Here is a 23,315-nt window from a genome sequence, read left to right on the forward strand (position 1 = left end):
AATGAATGGTGCAGTTCACATCTCTCAGAGCTATTGTCCTAGACTGTTGCAAACTCAGACTTTGCTATACTGGTTACACTGTCCGCACTGTTCTCTCAGCAACCATAGACATTTTTCTTTGGTCTTGTCTACACAGGGGATATTGACTAGCATGGCTATTCTGGAATAATTCCCCCATGTAGATGGTCTACTCCAGAATAAAAACGAGGAGTCCTTGTGGCACCTTTGCCCTGATCTACACTGGGTGGGGAGAGGGGGGTCGATCTTCTGCAGAAAGGGAGCAACTTCACTCCCCAGGAATCTCAGCAAGTGAAACATAACCCCATAACCCCAAACCAAAGGCAGCTCAGCAACAGGAAATCACTGATGCAGAAATATATAAGAAGTGTCCTGCATTTCAAAAGGAGCTATGTAGAGCCCGTGGAGGAAGGGATCTCAGCCATAATGTTTGATCCTTAAGTCGCCCAATGAACCTCTCATACTACAAGAGAAGTGTGTAAGCACTCTACTACCAGGAACTCCCTTGCCTGTCATTATCTCTTCCTATGTTGCATAATTTCTAAATTAGATTGTGTCTACTTGCAAATCTATAAAGTGACATGCACACTTATGGTGCTGTATAAATAATAAATAGACCAGTGGCCTTTCATGCTAGAGCCACAACAATTCACTGAATTGTTCTAACAGCCCATACAAATTGTTCTGGTTAATATAATCTCACATTGAATATTCCAGGGAGATTCAAAGATGTCTGAGCATATATGCGCACTAGAGCATCTGGAAGGATTGTGAAGACTATAGTAGGCAGAAATAAGATATGTGAGATATCCTGTCCCTACTCTGCCTCACAGGTTTCATCGCCAGGGCAGAAACACTGTTACCTTAATTTTCAAAGAATGAAGTAAATGCTACAACTGCTTTAAAAAAAAAAAAAAAAAAGAGTCCGACTCCTTGCCCCCTAACACAGCCCTGTGTGAGGAGAAGCCACCCCGGCCTGATTCCCCATAAAAAGCAGAACGGTTAAGGTTTCCCTCAGGTTAAGCCATGCCACTTACTCTGGTCGGCAAATCACCAGGTCCCCCTTGTTAGTGCCATATGCCAATCCCAGGCCTGGCTCAGGTAGCCAGCGAGCAGAGTTTATGCTGACGTGTCTCCTCTGGTCAGCAGGCATCGGGTATAGGACGTTGAAAACTCTCTGAAAAAAGCCACAGAAAAGGATTATTTGAAAGGGCAATAAAAATCAGCGTTGCCAAGGCAGCTCATACACTTGAATCCCCTGTAGCAGCACAGCTGGGCAGGGAGGTTAGTCACTTATTTACAGGCTGTTCCAAGAAACAACTAACCAGTCAGCGAGAGTAAGCATCTGATAGAAACATGTACATACATCCACAAATGTTTAATAGACCACTCAGCAGATAGCTGTGGGGAGCAGGACAGCTGCTCCATCATCAGATCTTCACTTGGATAGTGGGCTACACAGCTGCAAAGTCCCTTCACTGGCACTAATTAATAAGAAAGCTGGGAGCTGGTGGTATATTCACATCAAGCTGGACAGCAGCACAACTGGGAATTTTCTGGCCCTTTATTAGCCCCACTTCCCATCTGCATGCTCTCACCATCACACAACTAGGGGAACTGTGCCAGCCAGGAAATGTGCTGGCTTCCAACAGCAATGGCCCAAACAGCTACCTGCATGGCTTAGCTATTAAACAAACCAGAGCCCTACAAATAATATGGGATCTAATCCATGTTAATTGTTTCCTGAATTGCCTTTAGCAACTGGTTAACTTCTAGGCTGCAGAGCGTTGAAGAAAATGTTGAGTCCAGAGTTTACCGAGGAGACGCACAAGCACAGAAGTGACATATACCCTCTGAATTCAGTTTGCCTCCCACCACAGTCCCCTTCACTAAATTAATTTTGTTCCCTTAGCAAGACCCTAAGCTACAGCTTGCTCCATACCAAGCACCAGCTGCCTCTGCCTCCCAATCTCACTTGAGCCCAATACTGCAGGGCTCAGATTTGTGTTGATCTCCCTCAAGTTTAAGTCATAACAGCTCCGCAGAAGTCTGCGAACTCTCCATCTGCACTCTCAATCTCCTATGGGCCAGGATTTTATATGCCAGCCACACATATTCCATAGTCAGGAAATTTGGTACACCTAGGAGAGGTTGAGACTATAAAACCATGGTGGGAGAAATGGAAAAGAGCAGCAATGTGCTGGTTTGGCCATTGGGGTATGTGGGGAAAGCTGCTTCAGATCATTGGACCATCCAAGGCAGATTCCAATAGTGGGCTCTGAGCACCAGGGCTTCAGAGGAAGGACCAAGAGGTACTTTAAAAAAGACGATTCATTAAGGAGGTTAAGGAGGGTTACGCAGGAAACAAGTTAAAATGCTGACCTGGAGCAATCGTAAGTGACATGCCAATTGTCTAGACTTTCCTCTCAAGAGGTCTGAGGTTTAATCTGCTCCGAGTCACAAGTGAAATGTGTGTTCCCATTAGGCTCACCAGTCAATTTTAGCTCATCAAAACTTCAACATAAGTTTGGCCAAACTGGACAATCTTTGTTCAGAAGAGGCCCAATAGCCTGCTTGGTGGTGGACCACAGGAGATGGGGAATACTGCCTACAACAGTATGGGGGTGCTGCAGGTTAGCACTGTGGTGCATTGTCACAGCTGTGGGGACCTAGGCCTGGAATAGCAGCAGCTCAGGATCCAGGGGCAGCATCATCTGTTGATTAAGTCCCTGGACTGGGACCCAGGAGATGTGGGTTCTACTCCAGAGCTACCACTGACCTGCTGTGAGATGCTGGGCAAGTCACTTTACTTCTCTGTGGCTCCATGTCCTCTCCCACCCCTGTCTATTTAGACTGTACGCTGTTTGAGGCAGGGACTATTTTAGTACGTCTTTATAGAATGCCTAGGTGTTGGGGGCCCTATCCTGGCAACTGTCAGACAAATAAATAGAACAGCAGAGTTATGTGACATTATTTCTAGCTACAGGCAACTTTCAGTCTCTCCTCAGAAAGGGCCACATTTAGAATAGCAAATGAGTCCTTTAGGATTTCTCTGCAAGATAGAGGCCAGTCACTATCTCCGCCCTTGGTGTCGCTTGGTAGTCAGTGGTGTTCACAGAAGCTCAGTTCAGAGTGGAAGGAACAGGTCCCTGATGTTTTGTTAAGTACTTTTCACAACCCCCCACTCTTCCAGTATGGCCATCCCGTTTTCTGCTCCTGCTTGACTAGCTAGCAAAAATCACATGCACACTAGTAGCACCTGTTGCCATGGAGACTATGGTGCACTCTTCGAAATGGGGAGTGTGGATTTTGATGGGTCGGGGAGGAGAAAGTGGCTTACAACAGCAAAGAGCATTAAATTGTTGCGAAACTCATAGCTAAAGGCAGAATCTCAAAGGTAAGAACAGTTGGAAATTCTCCCTAGCGACACCTGCTTCATTCAACCCACTTCTCCATTCACTTCTATATAGCCAGTAGCTCCAAAGAGTTCCCCTCCCCTGCTGCTTCCCACATCCCTCGCTAATGGGACAATGCCATGCAGTTTTAAGAGGTGATGACATCCACGCGTGTGGTAATTAACAGATACAAGGAGAGATAGAACACCTGCACTGGCACAATCACCACTCGCAGCAGTAACCAGGACCGAGCTGATCAGTCTGATGCAGTCATACAGATGAGCTGCTGCACCCGTATCCATTAATAAGACCTTCCACCCACACACAGAGAATACCAGGGCCCTTTCACATGTGCAGGTGCCCTGGCCCAGAGGGCACTCAGAAAGCTACTAGACACACCCTTCTCTCCTAAACAAGGACCAGATCCTGTTTCTTTCTGTCTCACTGCAACACTAAGCATCTTATGAAAAGTTAATGAAATACTTCAAGCACACAAGCATGCCATCTGGAAAATTCACAAAGGAGGGCCCGACACCAGCCTGCTGGGAAAGGTGCTTTTCCAGCTCTATACTTGTAGGTACAGCATTCGTAAGATCAAGAAGCCACTTAATGTTCACTCTTCTCCACTTCAGCCAAAGGGTTATGGGACCAGCTGTACTTTCTCCACATATTCCAGACTTGGGGGGGGTGAGAAGTGCGTTTAACTCAGGCACCAGTTTCACCTATGCAATTGCAATGACATTTCCAGCAGGCATGGCACAATTTCAAGTTCTACCACCTACTGGCCAGCAGAATTTGTCATTTATTACCACATTCAAACCCACTCTAGTATAACTGGGTTACTGACTCAACATTCCATAACCAGGGATATTCCTAAGCCCAGACACCTCATTATCCCAGTAAGTTACCCACTGTTCACTCCATGTTTCTCTTGTTATCAAACCAGTGTCTGGGTACGAGATCCTGAAGAATTTTGATTCCAGTGCTGGGAAATTTCAGAGAATGGGAGTCTGGGAAGCTGCCGAGAAAATCCTTAAGAGCATGTCTCTGAGGCCTTGAACCCAACAGGTGATGCTAAGGTAACATATAATTTCCCTCTTCAGATGGCACATTATGACCCAGGAAAAGGGGCATGCTACAGTCAGTCAGAAAATGCCTTTTCATCAAGCAAGAGATGTGCTTCCAGAAAACCTTTTACTGCGAGCAGGTCACTGAATCTCAGGGATGTGTGCAAGACTCTGAACCCAGGGGACCAGAGGAAGATGGGGTGTCACCAAATCCAGGAATGTCGAAAGGGAAAGTGATTTTCTCTAGACACATCCCAGTAGCGTCTAGCTAGGTTCTTATACCATCATAAATAAGTGGTATCAAAGGAAAGCAGCTTCTGCTAAAGAGAGGTTAATACACACGACCGTTTCCATTTTACATACCTGCATCTGAAGGGTAGGAAGAGACTCAGCTGAGTCATTTGTTACTGTGCTTTCACATTTTCAGATGTCTCACAAAGATTATCTTTCAAGCAGTCACTTACATCTTGGGTGAAGGTTGGGGAAGGGTATCTATTTCGTTCTCCTTGAACATAGAAGCTGTGTGTCTATAATGATCATTCACAAAAAACAGGCACACCCCCATTGCCCTACAGCCCCCTTCAGTGCTAATCAAGGAGCATCTCTGTAGAGTGATTTGTCCAGAACATAAGGCTTTGAGGAGGAAGGGGTATAAAAGCAGGGGGGAAATGGATGAACAAAGGTCCAAATACCCAGAAATGTTCTGCATACGTTACGCTGGAGAACATGAAGGCTCCAAACTCTGCTGCTGCTCGCCCTCCATCTCAGCAGTGCTCGAGCATCAGCACTATGACACCTGTCACATCCAATGTTTGGGTATTAAGTGAAATATTTATTTATGGCAGGAAGCCAGGAAAGGCTTCATGATGATCAGCAGCCTCAAGGAATCTTTCTGATGATTCCTTCTAAGCTATCAAGCTGCTATACATGGGTGGGCTTGAGAGCGCTTAGGGCACAGTGCTCACACAGAATTATGATGCTAATTTGTTCTCACTCCAGGGGATGGGGACTTTTTATTTTTCTTCGAACAGCCTACCTCTGCAAAAAGTGTTACTTATCCATCTAGTGCTGCTCCTCCACCTGCCCCATCCTAAGGTAACGGCTGCTACCTAACGATGTTGTTTAAATTCCACCTTCCCGCTGCATTTAAGGGGGCTGCCAATGAGAAGAGTTGGAAAGGAAACTCCCATGCCTGGGATGTTGCTCACACCAAGAAGGCAGCAGGCTGCCCTCAAGCTTATGCTACAATTGCCAGCAGACACTGCTGCTGCAGCTGCCACTGCCCCAGTCCCAGCAGCATCACATCTCAGGTGCCACGTCAATGACAAAAGCATCTGACCAACGGCTTCCCAGCTCTGAAGGAAGGGATAGAAAGCAGAGGGAGATTCCTGTTTCCTTGGAGGGGTATGGGAAACATTCCCTCTCCTACACTAGGCACCGAGGGAAGAAGAGCATGTTTTGAAGCTGGAGAAGAGGAGAAAGCAGCTATGGGCTGTGCTGAAGACACAGGCAGCCAGTGAAACTCAGCAGGAGCTCTTGCTTTTCTTCCTTTTTAAATTTAATAGAGAGGCATTTCTGCTCTCGATGAGGCACTTCTCCTTTGTGAGATGCTGATAAATCTCTGGCCATTACCTGTACTTAGCCCCAGCAGCCAATGGGGCTGCTAAATCAGTCTCGATAAGAGGGACTGCATGAATAAAAATGCACAGCCGTTAACTTGTTTACATGGGGAAAAATCTTGTCATCTGTAATGCTCCAACCTTGTGGGTTGGGGGGGTGGAAGGGGGGGGAGAGAGAAGTGGCTGGAATGGTACAGGAGGCACTTGGCTACAATCACACATTATCAGTAGTAGCTTTAAATAGAACGCAGGCTCTCATCCGAGGCAGAATGCTTGCAGAAAGAAAGCATGAAAAACGGAGGTGCATGAAGTGCACTGGAGAGGGAGCTGGGAGTGGAGCAGTCTCAGAGACCAGAAAAGGGCTGGAGTATAGAAAGCCACGGAAATGGATCAGATCCTAAGAATGGCAAGTGCCTTGAGAGTATCAACCTGTGTTTAAGGAGGCATATTTCTAAGGCAGTCTACTGAACAAACAGCATTATAATGAGGGAAGTCAATGGGGACCCGATGCTGAGAGACAGCTGACCTTAGAGTTCAAGACTGAAAGCACTCCACCCTAAGGTGGCAGAGAGCCATTAAGCTTCACCTGTAGGAGTCCTGAAGAGGAACTGTGCTCTTTTTCAAGCTTATGGGTTAACAAACTGTGCAAGTGTGAAGGCCCTTGGGATCACTCTGGAGGTCCTCCAATCATCGCATCCTCCTTTCTCCCTGGGCTTTTCTATGCCTCTTCATTTTGGTGACTGACACTCTGCATGCAGGCCTTTAGTATCTCCTCGTGTGGCCACAGCTTATACTGGCAAAACTGCACTTTTGTCAGTATAGGTTCCCCCAAGTGAAATAACCTGTACTGACAAAAGCACAGTTTTATTGGCATAACTGTGCCTACACTAGAGGCTTTTGCTGGAACAGCTATGTTGGTCAGAGATCATACCTCATCACACCCGATTAAGCTATGTGCACAAAAGTATGTAGCAGAGACCTGGCCTTAGGAGCAGAATCAAATACAGACATGGCCCTACCCAATTGGAGCTCATTCCAAGGCCAAATCCACATACATCTTGCCCTGGCTAACAGAACAGAGTTCTTTTAATTATTAACACAATGTTAACATGTGTGCAGAGTGCTTTTCAGAAACAGAGAGCTTGTCAATACCTGGCAATGAGGGAGGGGATAACTGAGGAAGGATTAAGGAAAAGTAATCTGATCTGGGCTCTGTATTTTGCAATTCCCCAGCTGTAGAATTCCCTCCTTGCTGCTCTGGAATCTCAGCTTGCGTTTAAAAAAATATCTTTGCTCTTTTATTGCAACGATTATAGTGAAAGTATGAACTCTGTATAACTGATGCAATTTTTGTTTGCCCCGTTCACCTCAGCAGGATGTTAACTTGGAAATCTAAAGGTGACCATTTCACTGTCAACATTAACTATTATTTTTGCAGAATAACTCCCCATATGTGCTTATCCTACATCCTAAACTGCTTCCCACTCTTCCTCAGATGCTGCAAGCCCCACGTGTCCCTCACTAGTTGCCAGGATCTACAGCTTCAGCACCATCTTCTATGGATACAGTTAGGCAGTTAATACAAAAATCCATGGCATACCGACAGCTGAAAATTTATGTATACTGTAAAGCCAACAACTTATCAGAGTAACGATAGTCCTCCTGTGCGGATTGTCATTCATTTCCACATTTATTCAGACCACAACCTCCTATTTTTAAAAGTGACAATGAAGTTGTTGGTGAATTTCAGTATGCTGTGGGGCTGTGCCAGAACCTTCCAACAGTCTTATAGCAGAGTTTAGGTTTAGCTTGCCATGGAGCACACAGGGCCTCGAGTGCATGTGAACACAATGACTGGGTTTAGGTCGAGTTATTAATGGTTCGATAACACATTTTATATATAAACATTGTGATCAATGCGCCTTTTGCAAGCAAGGATTTTTGGCAGATCTTTCTAGGAGTTTCCAGTTTGGTAAGAATTTCCCTAAATTAAGGCACAAATAGGAGGTGAGTTATGGCCCTGAATCTTTCAGGACACATCTTGCGCCTTCTTTCATGGATTCACCCCTGCTCAGATAGGTTAGTCTGTGCCCTTCCCTGCAATTCATCACTCTCAGCTCAATAGATGTTTCTTCCCACTAGTCATAATGGGATAAATCAATCGGTTCTTGCTCATCTTTTTGGCTTTCTTGGAATTGGTGTGTCTCACCTTAAATTTTGCCATGTGCAACAAGACAGCAGTTTCTTCGAACTGTGTTCATTTTCGCCAGATGTGACAGGATCACGTTTTCTAAGTTTATTTTTCACTCTAGCGATACAACAAATCTGTACGTTGCCTTCGTATTCCATTTAGTCTACAACTCCAACAGAGCTGAAGAAGATCCTACTTTCGCCTTTCAGGATACACTGATTCAACTGGGACCTAACTCCCTGACTCCTAACCCTGTTCTACACTACTAGTTTAGGTCAAATTTAGCAGCGTTAGATCGATTTAACCCTGTACCCGTCCACACAACGAAGCCATTTTTGTCGACTTAAAGGGCTCTTAAAATCTATTTCTGTACTCCTCCCCGACAAGGGAATTAGAGCTGAAATGGATATCACCAGGTCGAATTTGGGGTAGTGTGGATGCAATTCGATGGTATTGGCCTCCTGGAGCTATCCCAGAGTGCTCCATTGTGACCGTTCTGGACAGCGCTCTCAACTCAGATGCACTAGCCAGGTAGACAAGAAAAGCCCCGGGGACTTTTGAATTTCATTTCCTGTTTGTGTGGCACAGGTGACCATGCAGAGCTCATCAGCAGAGGTGACCATGGAATCCCAGAATCGCAAAAGAGCTCCAGCATGGACCGAACCAGAGGCACTGGATCTGATCGCTGTATGAGGAGATGAATCCATGCTATCAGAACTCCGTTCCAAAATGCCAAAATATTTGAAAAAAATCTCCAAGGACCTGAAGGACAGAGGCTATAACAGGGACACACAGCAGTGCTGTGTGAAAATTAAGGAGCTCAGGGAAGCCTACCAAAAAACCAAGGAGGCAAACGGCTGCTCCGGGTCCAAGCCCCAGACATGCCACTCCTATGATGAACTGCATGCAATTCTAGGGGGTGCCCCTACCACTACCCCATCCCTGTACGTGGATTCCTGCAAGGGGGGAGTCTCACGCAACAGGGATGAGGATTTAGGGGACAAGGAAGATGATGATTAGGTGGAGGATGAAACCATTCTCCCTGACAGCCAGGAACTGTTTATCACCCTGGATCCAATACCCTCCAAAACCTCCCAAGGCGGGCTCCCGGACCTTGAAGGTGGAGAAGGCACCTCTGGTGAGTGTACCTTTGTAAATATAATACATGGTTTAAAAGCAAGCGTGTTTAATGATTAATTTGCCCTGAAGACTTGGGATGCATTCGCGGCCAGTACAGCTACTGGAAAAGTCTGTTAACGTGTCTGGGGATGAAGTGGAAATCCTCCAGGGACATCTCAATGAAGCTCTCCTGGAGGTACTCCCGAAGTCTTTGCAAAAGGTTTCTGGGGAGGGCAGCCTTATTCAGTCCTCCCTGGTAGGACACTTTACCATGCCAGGCCAGTAGCACGTAGTCTGGAATCATTGCATAACAAAGCATGGCAGTGTATGGTCCCAGTGTTTGCTGGCATTCAAGCAATATCTGTTCTTTATCTCTCTGGGTTAGCCTCAGGAGAGTGACATCATTCATGGTCACCTGATTGAAATAGGGTGCTTTTATTATGGGGACATTCAGAGGTGGCTGTTCCTGCTGGGCTGTTTGCCTGTGGCTGAAAAGAAATCATCCCCGCTGTTAGCCATGTGGTGGAGGGAGGGGTGAAGTGATCGCCCCAGAGAATTGGGTGTGTGTGTGGGGGTTTAGTTGGGTTTGTGCTCCACGTTAACCCAAAAACCGCAACCCCTCCTTTTAAATGGCCAACCCAATGGGTGCTTGGTATGGGAAAGGAGGGCGCTGCTGCTTGAAACCATTCCCACATGTTATGAAGGTTAAAGCAGCCAAAAGACTGTGGTTTACCATGGCTGCCTGCAAGCCAAATTCTGTTGCCAGGCCCTGCGTGTGTGATCTCACACCAAACCGGCAGGCCCTCAATATAAGAGGCAAAATGCGACCTTGTTCCGAAAGCACATGAACTATATAATGTTAAAAGCTTGGTTCACCATGAAAGAGTCTACCCATTGTTCTCTAAAATGTGTCTTTTTAAACACTACTCTCCCTTTTTTCCTCCCGCAGCTGCAAATGTTTCAACGCTCCCCCTATTGTCTCTGTCCCAGAGGCTAGCACAGATAAGAAGGCAAAAAAAACGCACTCATGCAGTCCTCCCACACTGAAAGAGTTCAGAAAAATGTGTGGAGGCAAGCAATGTCAGAGTACAGTAAAGCACAAAATGAACGCGAGGACAGGAGGGATGCGTGAGAGAAGAGGTGGCGGCAGCGTGATGGCAGAAGCAGGATGCAATGCTGAGGCTACTGGAGGATCAAACTGATGTGCTCTGCCGTATGGTTGAGCTGCAGGAAAGGCAGCAGGAGCACAGACTGCCACTGCAGCCCGTGTAACTGCCCGCCCTCCTCCCCAAGTTCCATAGCCTCCTCACCCAGACGCCCAAGAACACGGGGGGGGGGGGAAGAGGGGGAGAAGGGTCTCCGGGCACCCAACCACTCCACAGAGAGATTGTGGAGCACACAGCAAGCAATAATAACAATGGGAATATTGGTTTCACTGACGTCTAACAGAGTCAGTAAACTGCGCCAGCGCACTTTTAAACATCCAAATACACATTCTACCGCCATTCTGCACTTGCTCAGCCTGTAGTTGAACAGCTCCTGACTACTGTCCAGGGTGCCTGTGTATGGCTTCATGAGCCATGGCATTAAGGGATACGCTGGGTCCCCAAGGATAACTATAGGCATTTCAACCTCCCCAACAGTTATTTTCTGGTCTGGAAAGTAAGTCCCTTGCTGCAGCTGTTCAGATAGACCTAGTTCCTGAAGATGCGAGCATCATGTACCTTTCCCAGCCATCCCACGTTGATGTTGGTGAAACGTCCCTTGTGATCCACCACTGCTTGCAGCACCATTGAAAAGTACCCCTTTTGGTTTATGTACTGGCTGCCAAGGTGGTCCAGTGCCAAGATAGGGATATGCGTTCCATCTATCGCCCCATCACAGTTAGGGAATCCCATTGCAGCAAAGTCATCCACTATGACTTGCACATTTCCCAGAGTCACTACCCTTGATAACAGCAGCTCAGTGATTGCATTGGCTACTAAGATCACAGCAGCCCCCACAGTAGATCTGCCCACTCCAAATTGATTCCCGACTGACGGTAGCTGTCTGGTGTTGCAAACTTCCAGAGGGTTATTGCGACTCATTTGTGAACTGTGAGGGCTGCTCTCATCTTGATATTCTTGTGCTTCAGGGCAGGGGAAAGCAAGTCACAAAGTTTCATGAAAGTGCCCTTACGCATGCAAAAGTTTCGCAGCCATTGGGAATCATCCCAGACCTGCAACACTATGCAGTCCCACCAGTCTGTGCTTGTTTCCCGGGCCCTGCCCTGTTGCCACCAGGATGTCCAAATTGCCAGGGGCCGTACTTTGAGAGAAGTCTGTGTCCATGTCCTCATCACTCTCGTCACCGCACTGCCGTCGCTGCCTCACCTGCCTTTGCAGGTTCTGGTTCTGAACATACCCCAGGATAATGTGCGAGGTGTTTACAATGCTCATAACTGCCATGGTGATCTGAGCGGGCTCCATGCTTGCCATGGCATGGTGTCTGCAGGAGAGCAGAGTTGCAGCGGTAGTGATGGCTGACGATGGATGCCACAAGAATAGATATTTATAGAGAACAACGAGAGGACCTGCGAGGTGGATTCATGAGAGCAGAGTTGCAGCGGAAGCTGGAGCCCATGACAGCCAACATAGAGAAATTCGCTATCGAGACGAGAGCAGAGTTGCAGTGGAAGCGGTGGCTGGATGACCAGTTTTGCAGACCTACTGCACCATCTGCTGCCAGCAGCACTAGGACACAACAGCGGCGGTGTCTGTGAGCTGAGCTGAGCGGGCTGCATGCTTTCCGTCATATGGCGAGACAAGAGGAGGAGAGCAGAGTTGCAGCAGAAGTGGTGGATGACGACGGTCATATAGAGGACCTGCGAGGTGGATTCAGGAGAGCAGAGTTGCAGCGGAAGCGGTGGTTCGATGACGACGGTTAGCAGTCCTACTGCACCGTCTGCTGAAAGTAGTATGGCATCCGCACAGAAAAAAGGCACGAAATGATTGTCTACAGTTGTTTTCACAAAGGGAGGGGCGACTGACGACATGTACACAAAACCACCTGCGACAATGTTTTTGCCCGATCAGGCACTGGGAGCTTAACCCAGAATTCCAAAGGGCGGCAGAGACTGAGGGAACTGTGGGATAGCTACCCACAGTGCAATGCTCCGAAAGTCAACGCTAGCCACAGTACTGTGGATGCACTCCACTGACTTAATGTGCTTAGTGGGGACACACACAATCGACTGTATAAAATCGCTTCCTAAAAAATTGACTTCTATAAATTCGACCTAATTCCGTAGTGTAGACATACCCCCTAGTGTTGACAGACTATGAATGAGGATACCTGGCCTATCTCCTGAAATGGATGAGCAGGACATGAGGCTATGGGGGAAGGAGAAACTCTACACAAAGATAAAATGCTGCCACTTTCTTACTCGTTGCTCTTGATCATGTAGCGTATTGTCATCCCTAAGACCAATGCAGGTCTCATTAGAGCACACCCAACTCTTCCTTTCTTCAGGGGAGTTCTTGGTCTTGTAGCCTCGTAATCCATCTCAGAAGCCTATCATGACATAATTGTCTAGGAAGCTTCTTTTAATAATCAACTAGCAGATGGGTTGAAGAAAATTAACAAGGACTGAATCTTAGGAAGGCGTTAATCATCTCAGACAAAAATGCCACCTCTCACTCAGCAACATAATGCTCTTTCAGCAAAGAGCCTCATTACTTTCCTTCATTTCCTGCTAGTTTCTCCCAAAGGCCATAAAAAGGGCAAAGAAACCCAATGCCTCAAAAACCAGAGGGTACTGTCCAGTACTAGATTCTGAATCCAAGAACAGAGGAAGCAGCAAACAGAACTAAGCAAACAGGCCCTGTCCTTTAGGGGAGAAGCAGATAAAAGGACAGAAGCAGCAGGCATGTTGAAAAAATGGGCAGTCAGCATAAGAGAAGACAGATAAATGTATGTCAGTGCAGATATGAATGCTGTACAAACAAGACTGTGCCCTAAGCTACTGCTGATCTCTAGCAAATTACTCTGACATCTGCCAATGCTGCAATAATCTCACAAAATTATGGCCATTTTTATGGCAAAGAACTGATGATCCTCTGCTAATTTTTAGCTTTATTTCAGCCAGTGAACCAAAAACAGTACTTTTGAGTTGCCTGTTAAATGTCATGGTGAGAGAATGAAAGCAAAATTTACAGTATCGTAAAGTTATAATGACAAAAGCAAAGGATTCACATACAGCTGCCACTCCATCCTGCTCTCAGACTGTTGGGCACTCAGTGGAACAATAAATGAGATCAAGTGTCAATAATATGCTGACGAAACAAGCTATATGTATCCTCATCTGGATCAGAAGATGCTCTCAGCCAGCTGCCTAAATGTCTGAAATGAATAAGCAACTAGAGGAAATGGTTGTCTTAAAGTTAACCTAAGTAAGATAAGAAAAAACACTTTGAAAAATCTTTAAGAAATCATGACCGACCCCTCAATCAACAGTCAGACTGGTGCAAATCTTGAAGTCACACTCCGTTCAGTGTTATGCTTGGGCGAGCAGGTTCCAGAAATATATTTCTCCTTCTCTGATTGACAAGATTACTGCACCCAACTCCCCAGACAAGGCCACAGTGATGCTTGCCTTTATTACTTCAAGGCTGGGATACCACAATGCTCCCTAGGTGAGGCTGACAGAACCAACTGCAGATTGTGTCTACTATAGAGTGCAAGAGCTCATCATGCCCTCAGCAGAACACGCAGACTGGATCATATCACTCTGGTGGTGTGTGCTGGTTCCTTGCTCAATATTAATCCAATTTAAGGTGCTGGTCCTCATCTTCAAGGTCCTTACCAGGTTAGTAGCTGACTATCTTAGATACCCTATTTCTCTCTTCAGCACACAATGGGCATGATAAAACTGATATTCCTACTTGGATGAGACATTTAATTATTGTATTTGGTGCCTAATACCATATTGGTGCACTAGAAACAGAGCTTGCAGGAGTTTCCAGACCATTGAAACACCTACTCTGAGTTCTAGACTTTCCTGGCTCTACAGGCGTGGGCCCCAGTGGACAGAGCGAAATATTTACAGCACATAATCTTCCCATCAGAGAATGCAAAAAGAAAAGGAGTACTTGTGGCACCTTAGAGTGAGTTTGTGTGTGGGCGGGGGGCGGAGGGTGAGAAAACCTGGATTTGTGCTGGAAATGGCCCAACTTGATTATCATACACATTGTAAGGAGAGTGATCACTTTAGATAAGCTATTACCAGCAGGAGAGTGGGGTGGGAGGAGGTATTGTTTCATGGTCTCTGTGTATATAATGTCTTCTGCAGTTTCCACAGTATGCATCCGATGAAGTGAGCTGTAGCTCACGAAAGCTTAAGTTCAAATAAATTGGTTAGTCTCTAAGGTGCCACAAGTACTCCTTTTCTTTTTGCGAATACAGACTAACACGGCTGTTACTCTGAAACCCATCAGAGAGTGCATCTCTTAACTCTTACAGTGTACCAGCTCAACGTCCATAGACAACAAAGCCCTTTGGTTATCCACAAAACAATACAAAATGGGCACCAGCAGTGCAAATTTCCCACAGTGCTACACCCCACTACAAATGTCTCAGCCTGTAACCATGTCTAGTCTAGAGGTTTTGGTTATGTGATTGTGTAATTTAAAGACTGTATCTTAATGCATAGGCACAATGGGGCAGAGATAAAGTTACACAGGCAGCATTAATTCAGGTGTTTCCTAACTTTAGATTGTTTGACTTTGCAACCTTAACGTTCTTTTAATGTAGTTTTTAAACATATAATTTAAGTTTTTTAACACCTTAAAAACTGAAAAACAAAAACGTCATTCTGTAGAACCATACTGGCCCCTGACAGGAGGCTTGAGCAGGGTTGATATCTTCAGATCCACAGTGCAGTCTTTTACCATTTGAGCTAATGGAGTAACTGAGAGCAGCTGAAGGCTGTTATCTTCTATGTGGACCTGCCACTAGAGCAGTGGTGGGCAATTTACTGCCTGTCAGGGTAATCCGCTGGCGGGATGTGAGACAGTTTGTTCACATTGACTGTCCGCAGGCACCACCACCCGCAGCTCCCAGCGGCCACGACTTGCCATTCCTGGCCAATGGGAGCTGTGGGAAGCAGCGGCCAGCATGTCGCTGCAGCCTGCACCTCTTCCCGCAGCTCCCGTTGGCCGGGAATGGCGAACCACGGTCACTGGGGGTGGCTGTGCCTGTGGATGGTCAATGTAAACAAACTGTCTCGCGGCCTGTCAGTGGATTACTTTGATGGGCCGCAGGTTGTCCGCCACTGCACTAGAGGGATGGAGATAAATAGCAGTGAAACCCACTGCAAAGTGCCAGACAGTAAAGGAATACAGAGACTCAGGAATAATGGGTTCAACTCCAGATTCTACAGAATGCCCTCTAGTGATTACAGACCTTTCTGCCCTTCTGGTCTCATCACCTCCAGGATCCTAACCACCAACCCACCAACATTCCCCACTCCTCTGAATTCAAATAAATCTGCTTCCTCCTCCTACTCCAGGTTACCTTGGCATCAGCAGCAGGACCACAGGAGTGTTTCCCTGCTCTCAGGTCCTATGCTTGGTGCCACAGCAGCTCCTGGCAATCGCAAGGAGAAATTGCTGGGAAAGTCCTTCTCAGCCATTACAGCGCCAGAGTGGATCATGCACTGTCCAGTCCAATCACATGAAAGCTTTGAGATTTAGCTGCCAAGCTAACGAGTCTCTAGGCATGTACAAACTACAATTTTTCAGGGGCTTATAATTTGGCTAGAACATCTCAATGAAACAATTGTAAGAATTTTTTTTAAATCTTATTCTTGCAAAATTGAAGAACCATTTTAGTTGAAAAGAAAAAACCCCAAACAAAATAGCTTTGCTAGTGTAAAACTCAGTTTGTGCCCAGTACACTACATGTTCTGCAAAAAAGCGAACACAGCGAGCAGGATTTGAAAAAGAAATGTGCGTGAGTGAAGACTTCCATCCCAATTGCCAAGCAGGTAAAACTTCCAGAGTATGTGATGGAAAGAACCCGATAGATCTTAAACACCCAGTCCTCTGTTCCCACACGGCGCTGACACACAATATACTTAACTTCACACCTCTGCTATTCAATTTCTGTGCCCTCGTTCTTTACCAGTGCACCTCTGTCAATTCACCTCAACCCTAACCGGCACAACTCCACTCAGTCTCTCCCAAATATTAAACCCAGGCTCACTGTAAACAGAAGCATGGACACTGCAATGTAATCTGCACAGGCTGCATGTTAAAGCAATTCAGGAATGTGGCACTTTTATATGGAGTACATTACTCCTGGGTTCCACAAACTATGCTGGATGACAGTTGGCTTTTAGGTGCAATTTAAGATGTTGGCTTTTGTTTATGAATCCCTAATGAGTTGGATCCTGATAACTTTAGTCTCCTCTCCTCCCATTTGATACTGTTGCTGTTGAGATCTTCTGAGGAAACAGAATGAACACCCCTAGCTTAATTGTGAGAGGGATGAAGGCTTGGAGCTTCTGTTTTAACCGGGAGGGGGCAAAACTGTAGAATTCTATTCCCTGTTAGCTTGCCAAAGCTGGAATCTGACGACCTTCAGGTCATGTTGCAAGGCTTATTTGTTCTCCCAGGCTTTTCCTGTGTCCGGGTGGAGAGTATCTGCAAAGTGTGATGGGAGAGCTTTCTGAGGGATTCAACAGAATTTGGAGTGCTGTTTCTCTTGGACTTTGGTCTCAGGAGTTGTTCTAATTTTACATTATTTTAACAAGCACCCAGAGCATTGGTTTATAGAGCATGGCTGTGATTTTTAAACAGAATACAAGTAAATGTTAAGCAGTATTTCCTTTGTCACAAACTGTGTCAGCACACTGGCAATATGGATGATTACTGATTCTTTATCTGTAATGTACTTGTTTTAAATTACAAAGCAAAGAATAGAAGCTTTAATGGGTGCTTATTTAAAAAATACTTTTTCTATTACACACTTGCCAAGCTGCAAACAATCTTTTACTCAACTGAATATGAATACAGCAGCCACTAGTCAGCACTGAGTGTGCTAAGACTATTATAAAACATTTTAATTGAGGCCGTGGTTTTATTTTACATGCTCTCAGAAGCAGATACAGAGCAATATAACAGCCTTATTGCGAATCCCAAAGATGACTCATTTTTACAAGTTAACAATTCGTAAAACTAGATGAGGAGATAAACATTTAAAAAACAAACGGCAGTTTTATTGTGCCTTCCATTTATTTTTTAGATCTTGGACCGATTACAAAGAAAGTGCATGGCAGAGGCAATAAATGCAGCACAGCTCAACTGTAGTACAGCATTTGACATACTGCCACATGAAATCTTGCTGGCAAAATTCATTCCAATTGATCTTGACATGGACACTGTCATATTGACTGAAAACTGACTGAAAGACTAAAGGATTGTGATTAACAGGCAAGGTCAGAAAAGAGGCATTTAGTTGGGGCACAGAGAATGGGGTTAGATCCTGCTACATTTAACATCTTCATTATTGATCTAGGAAATGGAAAAAACAGATTATCAGTGAAATTAGCAGATTCTGTTAAACTGAAAGGAGCAGCAAATACCAGTGCAGAAAAAAAACCCCACAAAAAAGGCCCTAGAGGTTAAAAATACAGGCAGGAAATAACATGAAATTCAACCTGGATAATACGGCTAATCCACCTGGGGAAAATAATCCAAAACAGAGATATTCAGATGGAGGAAGAGAACTGGGGAGCAGTAATGCTGAGAGTGAACAGCAAATAGGATAGGATTTTGCAATGCAGAAGACTGCCAAAAAGAAAAAAAAACCCCAGAACTTTGTCAATTTTGGATTGCATCTACTAAGCCTAACATCCCAGAGAAATGAGGAAATATTCCCTTTATATGGTTCTTGTGAGACTACACCTAGCACATTACATACACTCAAATACTAGAAAGACATTGACATGTAGATAGAATTCGGAAGAGCAAGAAAAGTAAGTATGAGGCTGGAGGACTAAGTTACAAGGAAAGATTAAGGGAACAACAATTTATTGCTTTGCTAAACAATGACTCAGAGTGGGAGAAAATAAGTGTCTACAAGTACTTGAAGGGTGTAAAACACCAAGGAGGGAGAAGACATGTTTAAAACTAGTTCAAGGGGACACAAATAGGAGGAATGGAATTGAAAAGGAAAATATAGATTGACTATTAGGCAATATTTCTTAATAGTCAGAATTAGTTGGCTGAGGAACAGTCCCCACAGAAAGGGAGGAAAGCCCCATCTATTGGGATTTAACAGCCTATCTAGAGAATGGGCCTTAAGGAACAATCCTGGCCTGGCTCCTTATAGGAATGGATGAGATGTGAACTAAGCAGACTGTTCCACCTTTAACTTTTATGATGTGGTACAAGCCGACCCTGGGAAGTGACACACCCATCTATGACAGTGAAACTTGGGTAGGTCAGAGGGATCCTCAAACAGCTGGAGATGGAAAACATTCTAGTACCAGTGAAAAGTGCAGCCATCACACTAGACACTGCTGCTTATCACATCCATATTCAGGCCTCTACCGCAGCTGACCATTAGATGATCTGTGCTGGTATGTCCCTCTCTCTGCAGTTTGGAGACTGACCACAGAGTTATGAAGCAGAGCCAAGCAATTTATCCCAACAGAGAGGTGGAGTGTCTCCCCTGCATTCTTACAGAGGGATGTCTCAGAGTAACTCTCACACTCTGGGAAAGCACTGCCAAAATCAGAGATAACAATCACAGGAAAATGCTATTTGTGGCTTTGTAGCATCGGTCATGGAACAGCCATTATGGAAGCTATTCCACTGTGTAAAGCTACCACCATTCAAAATGAAAAGGTTTAAAACCTTAGCCAGCCAGGCATACACACTAATCCCACTGCTTCACAGCCACAGCTCACTACTTGGGACACCTACTGGGTAATTACTGATTAAAAAAAGACATGCATTAACTGTAGGCATATTTCAGAGATGTAAAGATGCAGTGTGGCTCTCCTGTGGTAATGGAAAATGTCATGACACTGTCCTCAAGTGTATAGGAATTAACTCCAGTATCCCGTCCAGATTTAAATTCTGATTATTACATCATTCTGCCTCCTTAGCATTCCTTCTGCAGTTTCAACTAGGCATGGTTTTCAACCTCACTGCCTCACTTAAATGTTGTGTAGCACCGTATTGAACAGCTGCCATGTTTTACAGTGGAAGTGGTTAAATTTCAATGGTGGTTGATGGGATCACTGTGCACATTTTGTTAAGTTTGCCCATTGCTTTGGCAGGAGATAAATGGACTCTACAAATATCAGACTTATTGGGTTGACAGCCAGGTTCTTCCACAGAGCACAAGCACAAACAAACCTTCTCCCACCCTTAAGACAACGGCTCATCCCCACCAGCTCAAGCAATTGTGTTAAGCTAAATAGGAAACATCCATTCAGAGTGCAACAAGAGTGCATTCATTTGGTATAAGCATTGCATGGATGTGGTAAGCATCATGCCTAGCCTTCAGGCAAGATACTAAACTGAACTCTCATCCTTCCCCAATCACTGGTGGCTGCTCTCCAGGTAGAATTCAGGCACTTTTCAAACAGAGTTGACAAATAATCCCAATACCCCAGCAGAGAGACTCCTTCAACTCCTTAGTGAAACCAATTCTAACACCCCAGGCTGGGTGCAAGATATTTATAAGCACAGAATGGCTGCCACACACACTGACCCGGCAGTAGTAATGTTCATATTTGGGATGCTCCAAGTATGGGGCACGCTACAGACACAAAACTGCTGCATGGTTGATGTCAGGCTTCAAGCCATAGTAAACTTTCACAACTCCGTTCCATTTAGGTCCTGATACCATGCTCCATCACTGTGGTATGCAAGTCCCTAGTAGATTTTTAATCACTCATTGGGACGGGAACTTTTGACCCTTAGCCTTATAAGCCAGCAACCAGAGCACTGAGCCACACAGCCAGCTAAACAAGACACCAACACAAACAAAGTGCTGTAGGAGCAGAGGAATACTCACCCTCATGGATGTTTCTCCACCATGTGGCTGCTGCAGCCTGAAGACCTGAGCCACCATGTGTTCTGTGGAAGGGTGCAGGAGAATGCGCCGGGAAGCCAGTCCCACCATCACATACCTGCCCATTGGAGACAGGCTCACAGAAATTGCATTGGGGCCTGGGGATAGAACATAACAGGTGACATTTCCCGTGAGGGATGGCCAGTGGCTCTGCAATGTCCTCATTAATTATCTACTCCCTCATCTGCCTTATAATCCACTATATAATGAGCTCATGCTGCAGTGACCTCTGAACTAGGAGAGGCCTACCAATGCCAGTTAGAACTCTGCAAGGAGATTCCTCACAGCAGTGCCCTCCCATTAGCAACTAGGATTCCAGTACGTCTTCACAGCAGTACTCTCATCATCAGCCAGGACTTCTGCAACAGGAGCTTCACCACAGCGGTGCCACATCATTGCCTGGTCAGAACATTGATATAATCTTCCTTACAGCAGTGATATGCTACTTCATTGTGATCTTCAGATCAGAGCATTTCAATGCCAAGAGTACGCTCCTGAAGTAACAGTCCTGGACCTCTCCCATCCCATCCCCCTTATGCATTCTTACCAAATCTTTTCGTGTATAGCATCTCGCCCAGGTTGTGAGGTGCCAGAGAATACACAGCCAGTATGCCTTCATCAGGAAAGCCCCGCTGACTGCTGGGAATGAAGGCTGCCAGGAGCTGCCCATCTGCAGAGATATCGCAGCTAGCATCATTATAAATCTTGCAGTTCTGAACAAGCACATTCACAGAGGCTGCAAAAGAAAAGGAAAGAAAGGAACAGGGGTTAAAGAAGTAAAGTTGCAGTTGGGAAGAACTGAGGCTCAAGCCTAGCGCCAGAGATAGGGATCTTCCATGCAAAAGGGCTACAGATTTTTGGTCTCCTTAAAAAGGTCCCACAGTATTTACAGCCCTACTGGAATACAATCTATTACAAAATGGAGACCAGACATTTTGAGGAATCTGAGGCTGGGGAAACGAGATCCATTCACCTCTTAGAATCTTCAGCCTTAAGCAGAGAACCAAGGACGATTACATGCTATCAAATCACCTTCTTCATTCTGAGACCACACTTTGCTAAAGATGGCATAGTTTAGAACAGGAGTTTAGAACTGTGGACCTTTGAACACTTGAGGTCCACAGAGAGGTGGCTGTTCACAGGGTCCTTGTTTCCAGCTGCTAAAAAGGCATTAAAATATTTATTATCTTTAGCTACTTTCCCTGATATTTTCCCCATGTTAGCAACTGCTGTAGTTGCCACAGTGATTTTTGTGTTCATGAATGGGAGAGGAGTAGGGGACCCAGACAATGGATTCTGAAGAGAGATGTCAATGAAAATCTGCCTGTTAATCTGTAGTGTATGCTGAAAATCTAAGAATCGTTATTTTAGGGTAATTAGAATACATATGGCAAACCAGGAGCCAAACACACAGACATCTTAAAAGAGCTCAGAGTTCAACAGAGTTGCCAGCCTAAAGCTATATTCCCTTTATTTGCTCCAGTAAACAGGAGATAAAGGGTAAACACTCCTCACTCCAGGAAAGAAAGCCCACTTTTGGTGTGAGCATGCCAAATCCACCATAGATATGGCTAGCAATTTTCGCTGGTAGAGCATTCTCCTTTGGCCAGCCCAAACACCTCAGCGCCAACCCATCATTCCACTACTCCAAAGCAAAAAATAAAACAGAAAAAAATGCATTGTATGCTACTGTATTTGAGAAACAGTCTGAGACCAATGAGGCAGCATGGTCTAGTGGACAAGACACTGGACTGGGAGTCAAGAGACCAGGGTTCTGCTCTTGACTTGCTGTGTAAATTTGTGCTACTCACTTCCCCTCCACTGTGTTTGTATAGCCTCCCACCATAACCATTTGTCTGTCTTGTATATTTTGGTTGATGGCTCTAGGCACTAAAGTAATAACAGACTATTGTAATGCTTACTCAAGGAGCAGAAAGAAGTTTGCCCATGCAGCTTAAACATTAGCACTTCGGGATTTCTGACAGCTTAACTGTGCAATATTCTCAAGAAGGTCTGGGCCGGAATTGCATGGGCTCTTTTTACAAAGAAAATCAAGAACCACCTTCACTTTCCAGGACTTTGAAACTCAGTGGATTTCAAAGCATTTGCAATATTAGTCTGTTTAAACTCCATGTTGTAGCACTGTTTTGATAAAAAGCAATGGAACATGCTGTTCCACACACCTTAGCCGAAGGCACCCATGGAGTGCTGCCTCAACTTACAAAGCGCACAGGGGCCTTCACACAACCCCTTCAGACCTTACATGGTCTGCAGGAGGACTCAATATATTTGGCTACAACTACACATAGGTGTACCAAATGCTTCCTCAGCTGGACAACCAATGAGTTTAATAAAAAGGAATCTGCTGGGCATGCATGGTATGTCATTTTGAAAGGCCCAAACTCAAATCAAGCCCAATTTTCTCTGTTCCCAAGGTATTTTTCCTGAAGGCTGGTCCTTGCCCAATTTCAAATTTCAGCTCCTGCTATTTCATCTAAAAAACTGATCACAAATAGTTACAAGCATTAATAATAGACAAATTAATTCCACTCCCCACAAAAAATACTCTTCTTCTACTTAAAATGCCTGAACCATTTTGTTCAACCTTGGATGACACCAAGTATGGTGAGTTTAGCTTAACAAAAGAGAAGGTTAAGGGGTGACAATCACAGTTTATAAGTATAAACCTAGCGACAAATATTTGGCTCTTCAGTCTAGCAGAGGAAGGTAGAACACAATCCAATGACTGGAAGCTGAAGCTAGACAAATTCAGACTGGA

At 45.2% G+C, this 23,315-nt stretch overlaps 1 protein-coding gene across 8 annotated transcripts in view; it reads right to left on the minus strand.

Annotated features, from left to right (window-relative positions):
• Positions 1–23,315, minus strand: part of AMBRA1 (autophagy and beclin 1 regulator 1) — a 194,580-nt gene that overhangs the window by 43,080 nt on the left and 128,185 nt on the right. For all 8 annotated transcript variants that reach the window (XM_043548143.1, XM_043548146.1, XM_037900178.2 and 5 more), the window contains 3 exons: positions 21,084–21,272; positions 20,480–20,634; positions 1,056–1,195 (listed from right to left, as the gene is read on the minus strand). In XM_043548143.1, the coding sequence (XP_043404078.1) occupies positions 1,056–1,195; positions 20,480–20,634; positions 21,084–21,272 (484 nt within the window). The remainder of the gene's footprint in view (positions 1–1,055; positions 1,196–20,479; positions 20,635–21,083; positions 21,273–23,315) is intronic.

The sequence above is a fragment of the Chelonia mydas genome, chromosome 6, assembly GCF_015237465.2.
Source record: "Chelonia mydas isolate rCheMyd1 chromosome 6, rCheMyd1.pri.v2, whole genome shotgun sequence".
In the NCBI taxonomy this organism is placed as follows: Eukaryota; Metazoa; Chordata; order Testudines; family Cheloniidae; genus Chelonia; species Chelonia mydas.